The sequence below is a fragment of the Haplochromis burtoni genome, unplaced genomic scaffold, assembly GCF_018398535.1.
Source record: "Haplochromis burtoni strain Fernald_Lab_line unplaced genomic scaffold, NCSU_Asbu1 Contig_74, whole genome shotgun sequence".
NCBI classification, from domain to species: domain Eukaryota; kingdom Metazoa; phylum Chordata; class Actinopteri; order Cichliformes; family Cichlidae; genus Haplochromis; species Haplochromis burtoni.
The window spans coordinates 1,992,174-2,013,498 of NW_024582435.1; the positions used below are offsets into that span (position 1 = coordinate 1,992,174).

The 21,325-nt window shown below is 46.7% G+C and overlaps 1 protein-coding gene across 2 annotated transcripts; it reads right to left on the reverse strand.

The window, feature by feature from the left end:
- Positions 1-11,129: 11,129 nt before the first annotated feature.
- ralba (v-ral simian leukemia viral oncogene homolog Ba (ras related)) lies at positions 11,130-21,313 on the reverse strand. 2 transcript variants are annotated; one of them, XM_005925905.3, is made up of 5 exons: positions 21,162-21,313; positions 14,253-14,454; positions 13,686-13,894; positions 12,912-13,089; positions 11,130-12,408 (listed from the first exon to the last, which is right to left on the reverse strand). In XM_005925905.3, the coding sequence occupies exons 2-5, from the start codon at positions 14,364-14,366 to the stop codon at positions 12,286-12,288; spliced, it is 624 nt and encodes a 207-aa protein (XP_005925967.1). In that variant the 5' UTR covers positions 14,367-14,454; positions 21,162-21,313; the 3' UTR covers positions 11,130-12,285. The 2 variants fall into 2 exon arrangements, with proteins under 2 accessions (XP_005925967.1, XP_005925968.1); XM_005925906.3 differs by having other exon boundaries at positions 20,451-21,301.
- Positions 21,314-21,325: the final 12 nt, after the last annotated feature.

A 21,325-nucleotide genomic window follows, 5' to 3' on the forward strand; every position in this document is an offset into this window, starting at 1 on the left:
AACACAGACTTTCAGAGAAATCTCAGAGGCATCAGATGCATATAGACGAGTATAAATGAGGAAGAGCACGTCACAATCAATTACTAGACTCTGTGCATGTTTATGAAAGATAAACATATGAAAAATGGCATTTTATCAAAGAGAATATAGAAATGTGATAGAGTAGAAGGGTTCTCACAGCAGTACGGCAGGTCTGACTGGCTGTGACCAGAGTCAGAGAAGTCAGTGCCAATCAAAGAATCCCTTTAATTTTTCAGGTTATTCAATAGAAAAAATATATTTTGTACTCATGAATATACATAGATTAACATGTAAGTCTGTCTTGCAACAGGCCTTTAATTAATCCTTTAAAAATATAAACAGGTTTGTGGAAGTCGCCGTGTTCCCTCGAGGCTGGTCTCTAGTCACGTATGTAACACCAAACAGCAAAGGACGAGAGAAGTCGTAGGCGTGCCGTGGACGGACATTTAAATTTGTGTCTGCACCTTCAGACTAAAGCTATGAATGATCGTACCTGTTTCATTATCTGAGACGATAGATGAGGTCCCCTTCACCAAAGGAAAGTGAAGCCACGACACGTCATCTGCTTCCTCTTTGCTCTTCTCCTGATCTGAAGTCAGGGCTCTAACACATGAAAACCTGCATAAACACAGTCATTGTCACAATTACTTATGTACTTAGTTACATGTGACCCTCCCTCTACCAATGTTTAGCCGCTCTTGTGGCTAAACAACAGCAGCTGGTTTTAAGCTAACAATATGCCAGCTTATATTAGGCTCTGGTGTCCTAAAATCAGAATTTCTCTCTGATATATCAGTTTGATCACATTTTCACATCATGTGTGAGTGTATTCAGAGTGTCAGAGTACAACAAAGCTACATCCACTCCAAAAAGAAGTTCCTCTAACACAGATTAACAGCAGCTAAAGCAGGCTAACAGAGGCTACAGCAGGCTAACAGCAGCTAAATCAGGCTAACAGAGGCTACAGCAGGCTAATAACAGCTAAAGCAGGCTAACAGAGGCTACAGCAGGTAACAACAGCTAAAGCAGGCTAACAGAGGCTACAGCAGGCTAATAACAGCTAAAGCAGGCTAACAGAGGCTACAGCAGGCTAACACCAGCTAAAGCAGGCTAACAGAGGCTACAGCAGGCTAAAACAGCTAAAGCAGGCTAACAGAGGCTACAGCAGGCTAATAACAGCTAAAGCAGGCTAACAGAGGCTAATAGTAGCTAACAGAGGCTAAAGCAGCAGAAACAGACACAAAGGTTCTGTCTTCAGCAGCTCACCTCAGTATGGCTAGGGATGGGTATCATTTAGGTTTTATCCAATACCAGTACCAAACTGGTACTTTTGAAACGGTGCGGTTTAAACGTGCTCAAACCGGTGCTTAAAGAATGGAGAACACAAAATTGGTCCAAAAACCTCTCATGTTCAGCTGTTTTTTTGTAAAAAGATAACAATGTTAGCCTTTTCTGCAGCTATGGGGCATATATGGTATCACTCTTGGCTGGAAGCAGTGCTTAAACAATGGAAAAAACACAAACTTTGTCCAAAAACCTCTCATGTTTAACTGTTTTCCACTTTTTCTTTGGTCATTTTAGCCTTTTTGGCCAGGGTGAAGGGAGTATCTGCCATCAAACAAGAAGACAGCCGCATGTAGCTATGATGATGTTTGCTAGTTCACCTTACATGCATTAATGTAATAACGTGGTTAGCCTACTCAACGTAAATTACACACGAACAACATTAAGCTACTCACGCAGAGAAGAACGGCTGCTGCTGCATCATCATCCTCATCATTTCTGCTACACTGGCAGGGCTAGGGGCCAGGACTCTCCTCTTCGGGTTTTTGGGGGATGTTGCTAACTCCGGGTCCGATAACAGGCACCACACCCGCAGTAGACATACGTCATCAGATTTGAGGTGTTACCTCCTTTGACAGTATCACAGTATCAGCTTAAAGCACTTGTTGCTGCTGAGTTTGCATCTTTTGCTGTGAAGTACAGCCAGACTTTTGACCGCTTCGCCTTGGGCATTTTTAATCTGTAGCTCTGCTCTAAAAGAACGTACGTACCTGGCCCCGCCTACTATCCTCGGAAACGTAAAATGATTGGCTAGAATCCAAAGTGCGTGACATCTCAGGAAAAAGCACCGAAATGTGATGAGCTTCATGTCAGACCTCTTTCATGAAGCTTTTAAGCCTCTTCTGTATAAATAAAGGTGGAGACTTCACAGCAGGGATGTGTACATTTACTCAAACACTTTTTAATGTACTTCGTTACTTTAATGTACTTGTAAGGATTTCCATGTTGTGCTGCTTTCTGTGTTTATTCCATATTTTGGATGCATCCACTACACTGTACACTCCATACGATTTATTTTAAAGCTTTAGTTATTATTTTGCTGATTCAGTATTATAGATCAAACTTTCCAGCCATTTATAAGTTATTAAAATCATCATCGTCAGCTGCAACATTAAAGAGATTTACACATCAATAAATCAATAATCACAATCCACTGATATCATATATAGAACAGAAATGCATAGTGAGGACAGTTACTTTAGCTACTATAAATATATTTTGGAAGTACAACTTGTTTACTGTTTAGGGACTTGATAAGGATCATGACTTTTAGGTTATGATTATGTTGAAATTATCATGCAGCCCCACGTTTCGCATGATAAAGCTGTAATAGATGACAGGGCTGCACATGAGCCTGAAAATCCTGTTTTCTGTTCTGATTTTATTTCTGTAGAAACACTCTGATGTCCTGTGGGCTCCTCTGGCGTGTTCTTGGTCCCTGTGCACCACATTTAAAAATACTGGAAAACTCCTGCCGCTGCATCTTTGATTCAGTTTGAATCCTCGGATCTTCCGTACTCCACGGCACGCTGCAGTCAGACACCTTACAGTAAAGATAGATCACTTTGGACATTACAGCAGAAAGTGGAACAGAAGGTTGTCAGTTCTTTGATCCAAGTCCTGTGAGGCCTGGATGCGCACAGCGCTACCTGCAGAAGAGTAATATCACATCTGAATAACTGTTTGATGTTAGTTAAACCTGCCCCATTGTTATCTAATTGCCACCTAATTTTATAGTCACACTGCACATAGTATGTAAATGTTATGCTTCTTTTAGACGTCTGAAATACCTGAGGGAGGCTGAAGTGTTGGTGCACCAAAGGCCAACCAGCAGCAGAATAATTGGGGGAAGGAAAGGCTGCTGATTATTATGGGGTTCAAAGGTTCTTCTGTGGAACCAAACTTCAGCGAATCCCAAGGCGGTCGGTTAGGTCGGCTCCTTCCAAACAAACACGATGAATGCACGGAGCAGGAATCAGAAGAATCCATTCACACGTTTGATGTTTTTGCCAACATAATAAATGAAGCCTGCAGTACAGAACAGTTCCCTACCTGTGAAATCTGCAGCAAATACAACATCATAATGAATCTCATTCGAGAAGCATACAACAAATGTACTAAATGTATAGGGACTTCACGAAGGAAGCAGATGTGGCAGACAATGTCAAGGAAACAGTGAGTGTCGTTGTACAAAGTGTGTTGGACACAGGAGAAGGTCCCAGCTGTAGAGATGTCAGGGACTTTGACGTGGTCCAGATTATCTGCCTGTAAACGGCTCACAAATGCTGTTCTTGTGGTCAGAGGTCACAGGACGGAGAAACCATACAGCAGTGACAGGACATGAAACCAGTCTGATCCATAGAGGCTCCGCCTACATCACAGGCCTCAGATAATCAGCTGCTCGCGTCTTGTTGTGAGATAGAAGGTCACCTTCATGTCTTGTAGCGTCCAGGCCTCAGCAGGTCCACGCTGCACCGACCGTCTCGTAGGTGGTCGTGACGTTTTGGCTCATCCTTCTTATACTTCTGAAAAATAGTTTTAGAAAACTCTTCATAACACATCTCAAACTTGACATGAGAGTTTTTTAAGGACTTGTGCATCTATTTTGCCCCGTAGCTCATGTCTCATCCCTACCTGTCAGCCAAAAGTGACCTGCTGCGCTAAGGTTTCACACCCCTACAGCCACATGTGCTCGGACTGAATTCATTATTCTTTAATGGCACGCGCACACAAACTCTTAAGTTCCTGATGCAATTATTGCTCATACACCTCATGCAGATAAATGTGAGCTGCACTGTAGTATCCTGCTGTTCCTTATTATAAATAGCCTCTAATGAATCGTTACTTCAAGCCTACCGATAGGCCTTTGACATGAGTTATGTGTTATGGTGGTTATGAGAGCACACTGCCAGGAATCATCAGATGGGGTAATTATTGCCTCCTCCAGTTTAATCCGCCTTGGCCACATCCCTACATGTTGCACTGACATTGCGTGGAGGTGTTTCAGAGGCTTTTCTCGCCCTCCCTCATTCTGGATCGCACTTTGTTGGCTGCACAGTACTTTTGATAAACCAACATAAAAGGTTTTTGTAAGACACCATCAGATCAGCTTCAGTGCACCATAGCATTGATTTTTCAAGTGTCTGGAGCTCTGCTGCAGAGATGGAGTTTTCTACAAAAGATGTTCCTTCATTTAGTGTTTTGATGATATTTTGGACCGTGCACCGTCTGAGACGTCGGCCCAGTGTCACGACTTTTCAGCTGAGGCTGGATGCTGATGCTGATGGTCATAGCATGAGGTTCACTTCATTTTCATACTTTCATACTCAGACCATTTTCTGAAATACGTGTGCCGTTTGGATGGGGCTAATGTGTTCTCGAACTCTCCCACTCCCACCAGAGCAGAGAGGTTTTACTGTAGCACAGAGAAGGGTGATTTGCAGTGAAGCTTCCCTGTAAGGTGAAGCTCACAGCAGCACAGCAGCTCTCATAAAGAGGCCAAAGGCTGATTCATTACATGTCTCTGGGACTTCTGAGTTTTGCATCTGCAGCATCTTTTCTCTGTCATATGTTTCTATTTAATTAACTTGTTGACTTACCACAGGGAAAGTGCATTTTGCTGTAATAACAATGCTTGTTTTATGCTGCTGCAGTTGTGCCTGTTTGCATAGGTATTAGCCTGCGGAGGAACGTTTCAGATCCCGAGTCCTCCAACAACACGTAGCTCCACGGTGCAGTCTGACACTGGCTGCTGGGCTGAAACAGGAACAGGAGAAGCAGAAAAAAACACCAAAGACAAAAAGTAATTCCTGAAAAGCACAGACTGCTGCAACCACTTTTGTTTTTAACACTTGGTTTCAATTCAGCTGTTTCTAGTTAGGACTTTTCTCTGGAGCTGACTCACAGACTTGCTGTCCCACATACATCTGCCTTCATCTGGCAACAGACAGGCTCTGGAGCTGGACCGGCTCCCCGGCGTGTGCCGAGGCCGAGGAGGGAACCGAGTGCTAGCTGGAGGAATGAGCGAGCTCCTCACCCTCCCTCCTGCGGGCCCATCACCAGCAGTAGGGCCACGACAGTTCAGAGTGATGTGGACTGGGCAGCGACCTGTTGGTCTGATTCCCAGTTGCTAAAAGTGGCTAATTAGTCATGTGTCTGTATATATTTTCCTTTCATAGTCTCTTCCCTTCTCCTTCTGACTTTCAAAAACAACACGCCTCTCTCCTGTGATTACTGACAGCAGTAAATTTACTTAGATGCACTCGAGTACCCGTCTTAGTGAACCCATCAAATCCTCTAATTGGCAAATGCATTTTCTAGGCTGGGCTCATCATAAAAGGCTCCTGATTGCAGACACAGAGCCTCTTTCTGTTCAAGACAAAATCCTAAAATTATCGTCCTCTTTGCATAAAAAGCCGACCTATCTTTAGTAAAATGACTAAACCGACAAAATAATTAGAAGCATGGTGGGAATAAAGTGTCCATCCTCTCACTGTGCAGCAGGTTATTCTACATACATCAATCATCTATAACTAATTGTAAACAGAGACAGAGGTTTTATTACAGTATGAAATTATCAGTGTAATTAGATCCCGAGCATGTGAGCAACAGAGCCTCTCCTCCGATGTGCTCCCTCTTTGTACTACATGTAGGCACACTGATAAGGATGATGAACGGCTTCTCCCGTAGCTGCTGATGGATGATACTGTCATTGTGACAACATCAAGCGAAAAATTTAATGAAAATCTTTGATACCTTGAGGCTTTTTGCGGTGGCACAGTGGTAAATGAGAGAAACGCGAGGTTCATGGCTCTCAGAGATTTCACTGAAGCCTGACAGCAAATGAACACTGACCATTATTCTCCTGGTGTGCACAAACATAAATCTACTGTACCTCGGCACTATATGTGTTTGACGTTCCTCTCGCCATCCATGGTTAAACAGTTTGCTTTGACTGAGGACCCCCCGCACCAGATCTGGTCGGCTCACAGGAAGCAGTCCTTCCTTTGAAACGTAGTTTTAATTATCTCAGTTTCTTAGTGGAGCTGCATGTTGAGGGTCTCCAACTCTCCTGGTTGTATTTACTGCATTACCTGGCAGGCAGCGTGGAATAGGCACAGAGGTTTGTTTTGTTATTCTGCAACAGGCTGCTGACGGCTGTGCAAGATTTAATCAGGCTAACCACGGTGGATATGGCATTCGCAATTACACTTTGACACTCAAATTGGAAACAGCAGATACCTGATGGCTGTGCAAGGACTTAATTAATCTGCTGTGAGGGAAGGCCTTGATACGTGCAGGCTGGTGTGGAGAACACCTGCTGTCCATCTCCCTTTTGTAATTCTTTAATTCCAATTATCAACAATAAGTACATTTTTGGATGCAATAATAATGTTCCAGCTCGATAAGTGGGGGCTGTTGGATGAGACCAATCATTTACAGCTGGTAAGGAAACGCGCCTGACCACAGAAAAACAGCTTTGCAGTGTGCCGTCATGTCTGCTTCAGTAACTAATAATGCATGAGTAAAGGTGAGTATAAGTGCGCCGTAAAACAATGTTCAGAGAAACAATATTTTGTTTGTTCCACAGCCTGTTTGAAGCTGCACGGCAGCAGATGGTGAGAAAACCGAAGCTCAAGATAAAACACACAAGGTGTAAAGATACTCATTTAAATGCAGAGGACTGTTTGTTTGTTAAAAAATTGAAAAATGAAAAATGAAAGGCTGATATCCTGCTTTCACAATGACAGAAAGGGGTTTTTCTGATGTACCAGATGCAGTATTAATTTGCCAAGTCCTTCAAATGTGGCACAAAAACTGGTCCGCTGGTATTTTAGGCATTTATTTATCAGTCGGCCTGCAGTGTTTCCATTTCTGTTTCTGGATACCTGCTGAATGAGCTTCCTGCTGGGGTTTTAACCACAACACAACACATATCGCCTCTAGCATCAATAATTGTGGAAGAACAATACATCTCCATGTGCAACGGCACCTTTAACAACCTTCCTGATTATTGAAAAAACGTGTCCTACAAGTTAAATCGGTGCCTCTTTGACAGCGTGGCATTTCTGATGTCATGACATTGACGCTCACCCAAGTGAAGGTCCGATGTGCTCGCTGTAATGTCACTGCAGAGCTGCTGCAGAGCTGCTTTCATCAGTTTAAGCTACAGTGAACAGTTGCATCAGATCCTGATAATGAGTTTGTGTCTCATCTGTTAGTGATTACAGGACTGTGCTAATGTGTGTAAACTGCCAGTCTCGTCTCTGGTGAGATGCTGAAATAAGGTCAGCATATCCATAAAAACTGTGGCTGTGCCTTCTGGCTCAGATAATTTTCCATATGCACAATAACTCAATCAAGCTGCTTTTTTTCTTAAAATTCTCAGCCAACTGAAGAAATCAGCACTTCAGCACATCGTTCGTGTCATTCTGCTCGTCTCATATTCAGAATCAGTCAGACCACTCTGGATAGCATCATATAAAATACTCTTAATGCTTCCCCCAGGTACACCTGCTCAACCATTCGTTAACACAAACATCGAATCGGCCAATCACATGGCAACATCTCAGTGCATTTAGGCATGTGGACATGATCAACACGACCTGCTGAAGTTCAAACATCAGAATGAGGAAGAAACATGAACGTGGGATCGTTGTTGGTACCAGGTGGGCTGCTCAGGGTATTTCAGAAGTTGATCGACCCACGAGCAGCAGTTCTCTGGGTGAACATTGTGACCGTGTCCGTCCCTTTGCGACCACAGTGCACCATCTTCTGAGGGCTGCTTCTAACTACGTGCCACATCCTGGTCTCTTGAACCTGAGTGTTCTCAAATGGCCTTCACAGTCACCTGATCCAACAGAGCCCCTTTGGAATGTGGTGGAACAGGAGAGTCACATCAAGGACGATCGGCTGACAAACCTGAAGCAACCATGTAGTGCAGTTTAAATGATAACAAATAATGTGAACTATCCAAAAGAATCTCTCACTTCTGATCTTGGATGGTGATTTTTGGTCCTTCAGTGGTTACTTGCCAAGAAATACTGAGTGGCTGTTTGAGGATGGCTTGTCGTTGCCTATAGTCTCTGATGTTTGCTTGCTCATCCATCCAACCATCCTCACATCTCCTTCAGGGTTTCAGGCTCAAAATGCCTAACTTTCCTTAACTGCTAAACAAACTGTTTTGGTCTCTTTAGCTAAATTAGCCTCCATAACAGCTGCACATGGGTCAGTGGACACTGATACAGGCAGCTAAAGCTAGCTGTGCTTCACCTGTTTATTAAGGACTGGTTAGCAGTGTTGGACCAAGTTGTTTGCTGTGCACTTACTTTCACCAACAGAAGCTCCGGGTATTTGTCTACTGACAGAGTGCTAGCATGTGCACATTAGTAATGTTAGTAATTAGATGGTGTCTGAGTCTGTGTGATACATACAGTACATGGATGGAGCTAGATTGTTAGCATTAGCCAATAACTGAGCACTCCACCCTAATATTAAAAAAAAAATAGCAGCAAAGAAATGCTTTCAGCTTCAAACTGTGCAGTCATAAACTAATGGACGACATCATGGTGACCACATCCTTCTTTTATACACAGTCCAGGGTTGAGTCAGTCTGGACATGCCTGCATCTTTGCTGCGCCCTGACCGGGACACATCCAACTCAAAGAGCTTCGACCAACAGTGGAGATCATGTGACGCCTGACCAACAGACACCGAGGACTCGCCCAAGGTTCGACTTTACCGATCCAAAGGAAGAATGATTGTTACCGCCATCATTGCTCCAACAGCGTGGAGCTGGTGATGATGCTCCACCTCAGCAACACAATGCAGGGCAAAGTGAGCTGTTCACAGCAGAGCTGCTGCGACAGTGACAGCACGGAGCTATGGTCAAATTATATTTGGTGATTGATTTTGTGCTGCAGATACGGTGTCTGTGGGCGGGTTTATCACGCTTACACCAGTGAAAACAAGCTCATTCATTCATTAGCGGACCACGAGAGGTAACGTCCACCTTATCCAATGAAAGTTGTTTTGATTCATAAAAATTAAATAAAAAGACATCTGCCATCTCTAATTATGCGATACTATAATTAATATGAATGCGCGCAGTTATAAACCAGCCATTAATTTTCCATGAACTAAATGTTTAATAAGGACTGACAAACATTCATTCAGTCAATCAACAATCACCAGTGGATGAATCCTAGTAGGGAGCACAGTGGCATCACTGGTGCTCAGAGCAGGCCTGCAGAACAGCAACACTGCCATCCTGTGGGCAGAGCGTGGACAGGCGTTTCCCGCAGAGACTGCACGCAGACAGCAGGATGTGGCACAGTCGCTAAAATAGGAGTTATTCTCTGTCCGCTGCATTTATCTTACAGGGCGAGCACAATTCCACCGAGTCTGTTTCTCTTTCTGTATAATGAAGGACTGTGATGGTGCTTTATCACTCGAACATCCTCATCCCCAACATTAGCTCAGATATAATGAGGGTTACTCAGAGGACGGGGGCCTCTCTGCAGAATGATAAAAGACCCCAGAGTGTGCCGGTGACACAGCATCGGTCATTAGCCGGGCTCACTTTGCCCTTTCATGTATTTCTAAATAAGTGCCTTCCTGTGGGTTTAACAGACCACCTAATCTGCCTACTTAGAGGCGCAGGCGAAGAGTGGGGATCCAGAGAGGTGAGTGTCAGGCAGGTAAATGTGCTTATCAGAGCTGTGACATGTTTAGCTCCTCTGGTGGAAATGCTGCCACAGGCTTTTAAACCTAGTAGGTTTCACCGGAGATGGAAATTACGGAGGATTAGTGTGTTTGTGTTAAGTGTGGAGGAAATGTGGAGCCATTATCATTACAGGCTGAAACTCCCCACACGATTTCTCATGTTAGCTTTCCCTTTATTTGCGCGGGCCTATATGATCAATAGCGAGCTGAGGAGTCTTATCTGTGGCGCGGTACAGACGCCGGCCCGGAGCTGCTGCACAGCCTGAGGACGTGAGGGATGTTTCGGCTCGGACAGTGGAGCGTGGCTCCGCTGAAAAAGAGCAAATCCATAATCCCGGAACATTATATAAATAACCCAGCTTGAATACTCGGGGACGTTTCAAAACGAGGCAGAATAAGATGAAGTCAGATTTAACAGCAACACAGGAATAACCCCAGCTGTGTGGAGGAGGGCGGTGTGTACCTGGAACTACAGCAGCCCCTCCTGTAACACCAGGGAAGGAGCTTCCTCCCACCCTTCACACGAAAACTATTTTCAAAGTGATGTATGGTCAGCCTTTGCCTGGTGATGTAGTCAACCGTGTTTTCACACTGTGAAATGAGTTTCAGTGACCCGGCCGCCCCCGGGGCTTCAGCTACGAGAGCCCACGACCGGTTCATCTCCAGGGTGGCGTCACACAATTCCTGCCGTGTAAGATAAGGCTGTGAGGTTAATGTAAATGGTGCTACTACATCACTGTCAGATTGGAGAAAAAACAGGCCGTTGGCACTCTTCTGATGGCAGAGGAACAATCGATGCAAAGTGAGTAAGTGCTGGGTTATTTGACCAAACTAGGCCGTATGCCCCACGGGGACCACGGACGGGCAGCCACGTTTCAGTGGATAATGTCGCTGTAACTGTGGCCATAAAGTAAGTGGCTCCGCTGCCTCCACCAGAGGGCGCTGTGCGGCACACCGGCTCCCCTTACCTGACGCACCACCAACGTTTCTACGTCTGTCTGCAGGAAGTCGGACATTAAATCGAGCTCCTTACAAAGACATGAAAAAGGAAGAAAAGCATTTATTCAGCAGCTCACAGCCGCCAACAAACACACAGCAGGGTCACCATGAACATCTGAATACACAAGAGCTGGAGCATCAGAGCTTCACTCAGACACACAGCAAGGTAAGGTTCTCCCACACATGCACACACACTCTTACACAACATACATACCACACACCCACAAACATAGTTTGAATTTTTGTTATTTTGTTGGCACAGCGCGACTCAACACAGCATGAAGCCACTTCTAAGGTACTGACAATGTAGTGCATGTTATTCAAAAGAAGATCAGGACTATGGAGACTAACAGACTGAATGCATTAGCAGGGTGGCCTCCTGGATTGTCGTGCCTCCCAGCACCGATCCAAACCTCGCTGCTGGACAAACAGTGGCGTCTGTGCTCTGAGGAGGGTCACACCGACGTGGCAGAGCTCTCTCACCATTCATTTCCCACATTCTTAAAATACAGAACAAACGTTAAAATATCTCATCGCGTGTACGTGAAGAGAAATGAGTGGATTCTGAGTCAGCGAGGATGTAATTTACAGCTTTCTCACTGAAAATGTGTTTTAACATTGATTTATGGTGATCGTGTCAGGACACGACTGCACTGCGTGAACCTCCTGGGATGTAAAAACCTCACAATTCCTCGCATGAAATGGAAGAAAAATATTCAAGAAACCTGAAGGCGGGGGGGGAAACCGGACATTAAACTTGCAGCTTCAGCAGCTACTGCAAACACAAAGTGGGCGATGGAAACCTGCTCCACAGAGAGGCCATCAGTGTACATGCAGTCTACACTGTGACTGCAGGCCCAGATTAGAGGAGGCGAACAAACTAACGGCTTTGTAGAGAGAGAGGAACCAAAGCAAAGGCAGTAAACCGCTGAACACGTCGAGCAGCACAGTTAGTGTCAATGGCAGTTTGGTCGCTGGCTTCCTGTGAGCCATCAAGCGCTGCAGTCGCCGTCCATCCTCACAGCAGAGCCAGTCAGCTTTCATTCATTCAGATTGGCAACATAGTGGTTGCGATTGTTCTAGACATGAAACTATAACAAGCTATCAATAAAAAATAATCAGATTCATTGAAATCAAAGACGCTGAGCTCTGCTCCTCTGTTCTGTGGAGCTTTGTGTTTTCAGGTCCACGAGGAGCTCAAAGTAAACAGCATCTCTCCCTGAAGCTCTTCTTGTTCTTCTTGTTCTTCCCTTTCCCGTTCTTGTCTTTGTTTTCAGACATTTTCTTGCCTCGCACTTCACGCATCAGGTCAAAGAACACCTGGAAAGAAATCAATCGCATATTTATAACACATACAGGACTCGTGTGTGAAAGAGTCAAAAGCTCAGCTGTGCAGAAGCTTCAGGCACGTTCCGATTCCTCAGTACTCTATGTGACGGCTCCCAGTAAGACCAGCAGCACGCGGGCGTTGGTACAACTCATCGGGCTGAGCGGGTCACCCGTGTGCATCAGCACGCCCTCCCCTGCTCGATCTCAATAAAGGCTAAAATTCCCCAAAAATAATTCAAAAAAGAAGTGTGGCAGGTCCACAGAGATTAAACCAGCTCTCAGAATTTCTTTGTTTGCTGTATGGAGGGTCGTGGGCATTAAACCTCCCTGTGCCCTCCCACCTCCTTCCTGGGTCTGGGCCTCATCCCAGTGGGTCATGCTGGAAACGGCCCCACTGGGAGGCGCACTCTAATTTCTTTTGAATCCCGTTTACGTCACCTTCAGTGCCTAAAACTTGAGCACAGCTCTGTGCTGGTGCGTCTGCGTGATGATACCTTGTCAACGTTGGCTCTGGTTTTTGCTGACGTCTCCACGTACTGGACGCCCCACGCCTCGGCCTTCCCGCGGGCCTCGTCCACGGGCACCTGCCGACGCTCCTCCAGGTCCGACTTGTTCCCCACCAGCAGGAGCGGGATCTTGTCCTCTTCTGCCTTCACCCGCAAGATCTGCTCCCTGTGAGCACAAATGATTATTTGGTCTTTCTCAGGACGTTTTCCCAAATCCAACATGATAACCAGCTGGCAGCGTCACAGAAACAAAGACTTTTACAGGTTGATTAGCAGGATCGGGGCCGGCGCTTTAATGTTTCCACACTCTGTCGACGGACGTGCTGCCGTCATGTACACTGCTGAAAAACACTAATCTAACTTGCATTGTAGCCGTTTGGAGGATCCCATCCTCTCCCCTCTCAGCGAGCCTCAGAGGCTGACGTGTTTGATTCAAAGTGCTGCTGACTAACGTTTGCATTAAGCTTCAGTGTTTTGTTGCTGTGCTTTAATCCTATCTGCACCTTCCTGCCACAACACGTCCACACTGACACGCCTCCCCACTGACACTGTGACGTGGGTGTGACTCTACACGATCTGGATATTCATGTATTATCCAGACACTGAAAGACACTCGTGGGTGCAGATTGTTGCTGATGTGCCGACTCGGGATACTCTACCGCAGATATGTAACGAGCGACGATGGCTGATGATCAGTGATGTCATTTTTAACCACTCGCCGGCTTTCATTAATGGCACCAAACTGAACGCACGCATCCGTACCTGAACTCAGCAGTGGCAGCGAAGGACTCGGGCTCTGTGATGGAGAAGACCAACAGGAAGCCCTCCCCGCTGCGAAAGTAGTTGTCCCTGATAGCAGCATAGTCCTCCTGCCCGGCGGTGTCCAGGATGTCGATCTGAGCCTCCTCCCCGTCCAGAACCACCTTTTTCCTGTAGCTGTCTGCTTTGGTGGGCTCGTAGTCCTCCACAAACTACACGTGAAGAGGCAGAGCAGTGGCGCCTGATCAGCAGTGACTCAGCAGGCTAACATGGAAATCAGACGCATGGACAAAAACGCCTGCAGACATGCTGCTGGGAGCCGGAGCTCTCCCCGACACAGGTGGGGACCAGTGACAGCAGCGCCTCTGTTAGGCAGGAGTGGCTGTTAGTCTCAGGCTACAGGGAGCAAGGGACTCATTTCACATTTATGGCAAACCACTGAAAACATCATAAAGGTTGCAAATAAAATCCAGATAGTAAAATAAATGAAGAGTGGTCACGCCTACAGCCAAACCCCCTCATCTGCTGTCGTGACCTTGCTACAGCAGTGCCTTAGAAGTGTTAACTCACCTCATCGTACATGAACTGCAGGGTGAGGGCTGACTTTCCCACGCCGCCGCTGCCCACCATTATCAGCTTGTGCAGCACCAGAGAGCTCTGGTTTTTACCCTTATTGGCAGCCATCACTGGATTCTTCTTTGTGCCTCTCTTAAACACTCAAACACATGTGCACAGGTACACACACACACACACACACACACACACTCACGACCTGTAGAGGACAAGAGCGGAAACATCAGTGCGTACAGTAAATAACCTCCGTGTGCCGAAAACACAAGCGTACCGTGGACGAGCGCGAGGACAGATGGCAGCTGTTTCTTAGCAGCTTTCACTCTGACTCGCTGTGCCAGGACTCCAGGCTGTGCTCCAGCTAATCTTAAATCTTAACCCCCATCATCTCCATTAAAGCGCCAAATTGCCTACTCGTGAATCCTAGAACTTTATAAAGTTCGCCATCAAAAGGTCATTGCAACTGATCAGAAGTAATGAAGCCATCATTCTTCAGTGCAAAGCAGCATTTACAAATGCATTAAACAGGCCACCGTGTGCTAAACTGGTTAAAGAGCAGGGAGACGTGCCTGCCATCTATCTGCTCTGTAATGGCTCTGCCCTCACAAGGTGAAAGCTCACAGTCAATTGCTTTTACCCGACTTCACAACCTTCTCTGTGTCAGATACGATAGCTGCCGTGCCCTCACCTGCTCTATGCTGTGGACGTGGTGCTGTGGAGTGCATCAAATAAGGTTCACAACAAATCAGCAGTCTAGCAATGTTTACCTGCAGTGCTCAGCAGGAATCAAAAGTGCTTCTTCATTGTATGTTTGAGCACGGCCGACAGCTTCAGTCATAACCAGCAATGTGTGAAAGCCTGTTGATCTGATCAGTTAGGAGATGACTGAGTGTCCGAGGAATCTTTTCCTGGCATTAAGCGTTTCTTATCTACCACCTTTACACGAAGCGTCACAGGAGCTTGTATACAAGCAGGCAGAAAGTCAGATGCGAGTGGAGCTGGTGGACGGGCCGTGGTGGTAAAAACACTTCACTTCCTGTTGTCACAGTTAGTGTCACACATGAAAACCATGTGACAGTTCGTGCTGACATCATTGGTGGACTTTTTCCTGTGGTAGGGACACGCTGTGTTTATATGTAACTGCTCTCTCGTACTCTCTACTTAAATCACAAGGCTTAAAGTAAAAACTCACAGCAGTCAACAATCAGTCAAAGTCCCGTGTTCAGAAGGAAATGCGTTACTGCAGACATTATCAGCTCACTGCTGTAACTGAGAGGCGATCGTCATAAAGAGAAGCTGATGTTTTTGCATCCATATCATAGGATGCATCTGTGACTGTATCTGTATCCTGAGCTCTTATGACCCATCGCTTCCTGCAGAGCAGCCTGCTAACACAATTCCAGCCCTGATAAACACTGATGACTTTCAGTCCTCATTAGTTAACCCCCATCTGTGTTTAAGGCATCGTCACTCCCCGTTTGTTATCCGCTCTGCACCCTTGATGCTCATGCCGGACAGGCGAACACTCATCAGCCACTGAGGCGCAACAGCTGGCCACTCCGTGCACGAACCATACGAGCTGAGATGAAGTCTGCACAGTCCATCACAGGAACCCCAGCTCCCTCATTGGGACGATGCTGAGCCTCCTCTGAGCTGTCACACTAACAGCAGCACACAGCTGATTCCTGGCGTTATTCTAAATCTGCTCCACCCAAACAGCAAACACTTCATTTCACAGAGTGGGCTCAGTGCTCACACTCAGGAACCTCCTGCCTCTCACACATGTAATAGAAGAGCCCTGCAGAAGCTACAAACTCCTGGAGGGAAATCAAACAGCAACAACCTGTGTGTGAACGTCAGCTTCTTTACATCGTCTGACAGCAGAACTCGTCTTGCTGCGTCAGCCGTCGTACGATAGCTGCTGATGCCGGCGATGAGGCATCGTGGTCTTCCTATATCCTAGCAGGAAGTGAAATCTGATCTGTGCTCTTCCTGTCTTTGTTATCAGTCACAGGCCAGGATACCCACACAAGCCTACACATACCCAAACACCCATCAGGAAGGCAGCTGACACAGAGGAGGGGTCACCGTGTAAATTATTTACTGCGACCCACTTCTCCGTACGCCAGCGCAGACACAGACTCCATCATAAACAAAGCAGTCAGAGCCAATAAACTCAGGCAGTGTGAAACATGCGCATCACGTGTGCTTAGTGGAAAGTTTCCGAGGGAAGTCCACACAGCGAGGGTGGGGTCGTGTCACATTTCCACCAGCTGTGCTGCGACTTTGAATGCAGGGTCAAAATCAGGGGACAGTTGCAAAAGATATGAAAAATTCATATTTAAGCATGACCCACATCCAGGAGCTGAGTCTGCGCGGTGCTGGTCCTTCTTCGGGGCGGTGGGGTTATGGGGGGCGCCTACAAGGCCGCTCTGGTTTCTAAGGCTCCTGAAATATAGATGACACCAGCGCAAGAATTCATTAAGATTCCCTTTGGAGAACGGCCCGATGTTCCCTCTGCACTCATCCTCACACTCTGGCAAAGACGTACGGAGGTTTGCAGAGACTCTCGCAGATCCTAACAAAAGATTACAGCAAACAAAGTGTGAAGCACCCCAAACTGGATTTATGTGCCGAGTAAAGCCGAGACATCTGAGCCAGACTTGTAAAGAGCCCGAGGATGCTCCGTCTTTCCACATTCGTCTGATCCCAGGGGTGGGGGGGGATTTCCTCTCCCCGTCTGATGAAGAAAACAGTGATGTTTATTCCCTAAATAACAAACCTCCAAATTCCAAGGATTTCCAAAGGAGATCAGTTAGTTTTCTCATCTCGATACCGATCCACTGAGTCAATCACAACACTTATGTGGCCCACCGATACGTCGCGCATGCTAAACAGCTTTCACTTTAATGCTTCTGTCCTCTCAACACTTCCTTCTTTTCCAGCAGAAGTGAGGGAGCAGCAGACAGTTCCCACTATAACCATAATTGGAGCTCGCTGTGATAAAACAATACGATGGAGGTAAGAGTACGAGCAGGTCACACACAAACAAATAAAGACCCGCGGGGTTATTTACCAAACATCTGGGCATCAGGAAATGATTTTTTCTACTTTCAAAGACAGCACGCAGCAGCACGAGAGACATCTTCAAAAAGTGAGCTCCCCACTGTGCATACTAACGACCCTCAGCCAGGAGAGTGTACAGAGAAGTCTTTGACCAAACTGGGCAGCAGGGACCCGGATCGTCTGTAACAGTCCTCGCCCTCCGGCCGCAGCGAGCGGGGCCTTTCAAACAAACGTAAACGCATACGAAGTCTTCACTGATCCCTGCAGTGGATCAGCAGCACGCTTTAGCCTTTAACACAAAGCAGATATCGTTGCGCCCCATGCTGCAGCTGACCCTGATGATCTTATCCAGACACTCGAGTCGTTCCCATTCCCGGAGCATTCCACTGGACTGATTCACCACGGAGAGACCGATGAGTCCACTTCTCAGCACACATTTCATCACAAATGTATTTGTTCCTGCTGAGCAACTCCCAGCTGCCCACTACTTACCTCTCATTGCAATGTAAACATATCTTTTCATTTTCCTGACAAATAACCACAACGGGCCCCGGTACATACCACCTACACCAGCGCAGCGGCCTGCAGTGCCGTCCTTGGAAGAAATAAAAGCACCACCTCACATTTCCGCTCCATCTGTCTTCACGGAGCCGGCGGTGGCGGTAAACTTCACTGCTCTCACACTGTCTGTACCATCGGAGAAGGCGAGGTGGTCAACCTCAATCTGCCTTGTAATACTTCCACGCTGGAGCGAGACATGGTGCTGCGGCCTGCAGCTACAGCTTAAACACAGACGTGGGTTTAATGAGACAGCGAGGCGACTGAACAACTGTGTGAAATCTAATCTCCCAGGCTTTGCATCTCTTGAGCAGAGAGAGCGACGTGTGCTCTAAAAAAGAAATGAACAACAAATACTCAGTTTAAAGATGTTGCTCGTCCCGACCGTGACAGTTACACTTTCCCCTACTTTACTCTGTAACAAGGCATCGATACAGAAGCCAGGACGCGGCTGTAAAGTAATAACCAATATGATGGTTTATTGCTTTGCTAACCAAATGATGTCCGTGTTTGTGCTTCCCCTTCAAAAAACTCTACCGGTTATTAAAGCAGATACAGTTACAACCTCCACAGAGGCCTGAATGAGTGAAAGACCCCGGCCGTGAGGCGTTAATTAAAACTGAAACACACCGACCCTGGGCTACCATTGTGTTCCACAAACACTTATTTGCATAAGCAGTTCCTCTTCCTTTAAGGAAACAGGATGTAATGCTTTTCATATTTGATGTGTTACACATATCAGTTACAACTACTGTGTGTAAATATCTGGACATCAGAACATGTCGGTGGGCGTCTTCTAGAGAAGTACACCGAGTGCTCGTCCAGGCCGAGTTTCTACTTCTAATTAAGTCAGACAGAACTAGACAAAGCCCCGTCGGCCTGCTGAGTAAGGCGCCGTTTATCACTGCTACGCACTTACCTACATCAGCACACAGCCTCACTTCTATTCAATGACAGACCTGAGAGGATGGCACTAATGCTAATGCACAGCAGGAAAAGACCGCAGCGGGCTTTCAAGATAATTCAGTGAACTTAAGTTACATAAATAACCTGCATGACTCTCAGCACAGACCGTCTGTTAGTCAGTGGGCAGCAGCAGCCTGACTGAGCAGGTTCGTCAAGAGTAACCAAAGATAATGATCCACACTCATAACATTCACGCTCGGTTCACATCGATATGACATCTACCTGAAGTACCTCTGCAAACGGACCGTCTCAGTGTCAGCAGCTCTCAAATCAGCGTCTGTGAGTGACAGGCAGAAACAGCCAATAGGACGGCTCGTTCAGCAGACTACAACCTCGGCTCAGCGATCGCTTTCTGTCATCTGATCTCTGATCAGCTCTACTTAGAAACAGTGGGTAGAAAATGTGACTTCAGCAGCTCAGTGAGCAGCTCTGTGTTTGCTGTGGACCACATTACAGCCCAGATTTCACAGTTGTTCTGACAACAAGAGAAACTTTTACTTACTTCACTTGTGAGTTTGTCTGCATTAAAATGCAGTACACAGGCTGTACGTCCCTGCTGGTTATAAATGGGTTGTTGCATGGTTACTCCTCAGAGCTACACACTGACCAAAGCTCACCATTCCTCTAGGTTATCCACAGCAGGATTTCCTGTTCCTGCGGGAATGTCACCGGCTAAAGTAACTCACTGGGATTTCACCGGGTCACAGGAAAGTGTCAGTTTGGTTATTTCTGCTTTGCGTGCTGTCACATAACTCTTCTGATATTTGTACCATTTTCTGGAACATAAAATTACTGGAGATAAAAAAAACTTTTAATAAAGTTTCAGTCATAGTGATTTTTTAGCAGCATGCTATCAAACTCCACTTAGCTCAGAAGAAGTGAGAAGCAGCGCCCGTGGGTGGATGTTAGCTCAACATGAGTACCCACTGTCCACGTAGGAAGAAGGGAACCTTGGAGGAGTCTCCAAAAGTCGATTGTGTTCATCTGGACGTAGCGTTTTGTGGGAGAAACGTTTCATCATCATCCAGCTGACTTCTTCAGTCTCAGCTGCAGGTTTATAATCTTATAATCAGTACATTTGCATAATGACTGACACCAGCCCACTGAGGAACAATGGGCTGGGAGGTCAGTTCTTTCATCATAACCATAAACCTTGGAAGAGGCCTGTGGGGCTGGGGGGTAACTTTCTTCATAAACATCTCATAACACTATAAAAATGGATATGGGCCCTTTAAATACAATTTCCCCCAAAACAAATAAAAATGGCCCACCAGCTTTTAGAAACCACGGGAATTCCCACAAAACTGATGACCTGCTTTTCCTGGAAGAGCTGTTATTGTGCTTGGATCAGCGCGGTGCTCGGGAGCTGTTTACGAGGGTTTCAGAAGATCATGAGACTGTGAGCTTACAGGATGTCACTGCTGCTTTAAATGAGGTGTTAGTCAGCCCAGAATGACACGAGTGTGTGTGACGAACCACACACGGCCACTTTCCCCTCACACAGACCCACAGCTGTCAAAGAGAAGGAAAAGTGCTGCTGCTTTGCCAGCATCGTCCCTCCACCAGCACCTCAACAGTACTGTATACATGTAAACACGGAGCACTCACCTAGCTGCCTTCCTCCTCACATTTCTGCACTTCACCGGAGGGTTAAGGTGACCATTACAGGACCTCCAAAGTCAGGGGGCTGACAGAGGTGTCCCTCCATACAACAGGAGAAACTCCATGTATGGTTTTCTCCGTCACATACAGACAGAGGACAGGTGTGACAGCACCAGCATGATCTCAGTGTTAGCACACCAAACTGTCCTTTTCGCTGACATCAGCTGAGTTACAGGAACATGAGCCGGACCTGGCTCACTGGGTGTGTCCGCTCATCTCCCCAGAGGTAAAAACTTTTCAGCAACTGCCGCCAAACAAAGTAGAACCGCTAACTTTACCCAGTCCGTCTCTAAACGGTAACTTTACACAACAACAGCGCAAACGGGAGCGGTAAAGCCGCTGTAGTGCCACAGCACAGCCGTGGAGAGGACAGGCTGGTGCTAATGTCTGTGTTACCGAGGCTACACCGTCACTGGAAGCTAAGCTAACGACCGGCCAAACAAACAGCTCGTGCCTGCCGTTAGCTTCCACAGAGACAGCTAATCAGTCACCAGTGTGTGTCCCGGTGTCCTCACAGCCGTGGGTGCTGAGAGGACAGCCTTTGGACCCGCGGGGTGCTCGCCCGTCCTTACAGCAGGTGCGGTACCGTCAACCTCCCCAAAGCCCCGGTTACAGACTCACGGTGTTCCGCTTGACCGGGGCTGCCCGGAGCCTTACCGAAGCACGATCCGCTTGTCTGCCCGAGGCTGCCGCTATCTTGCTGAGCGCGTTAACAGCGAACACAGAGGCATTGGTCTACATATACAAACCGCTCCCGCAACAAAAGCCCCACCTTCCGGAAGTACAAGCTGCAAACGGCAGGATGTGACGTAATCAGCCTG

Bases quoted from the DNA above. Each gene is read 5' to 3' on its own strand.
- ralba (XM_005925905.3), bottom strand. From the start codon at position 14,366: ATGGCTGCCAATAAGGGTAAAAACCAGAGCTCTCTGGTGCTGCACAAG. The intron at 13,090-13,685 runs GTACGGATGCGT...TTGTGCTCACAG, and splicing joins GCTGCCACTGCTGAGTTCAG to GGAGCAGATCTTGCGGGTGA. The intron at 12,409-12,911 runs GTATCATCACGC...ATTTCTTTCCAG, and splicing joins CCAGAGCCAACGTTGACAAG to GTGTTCTTTGACCTGATGCG.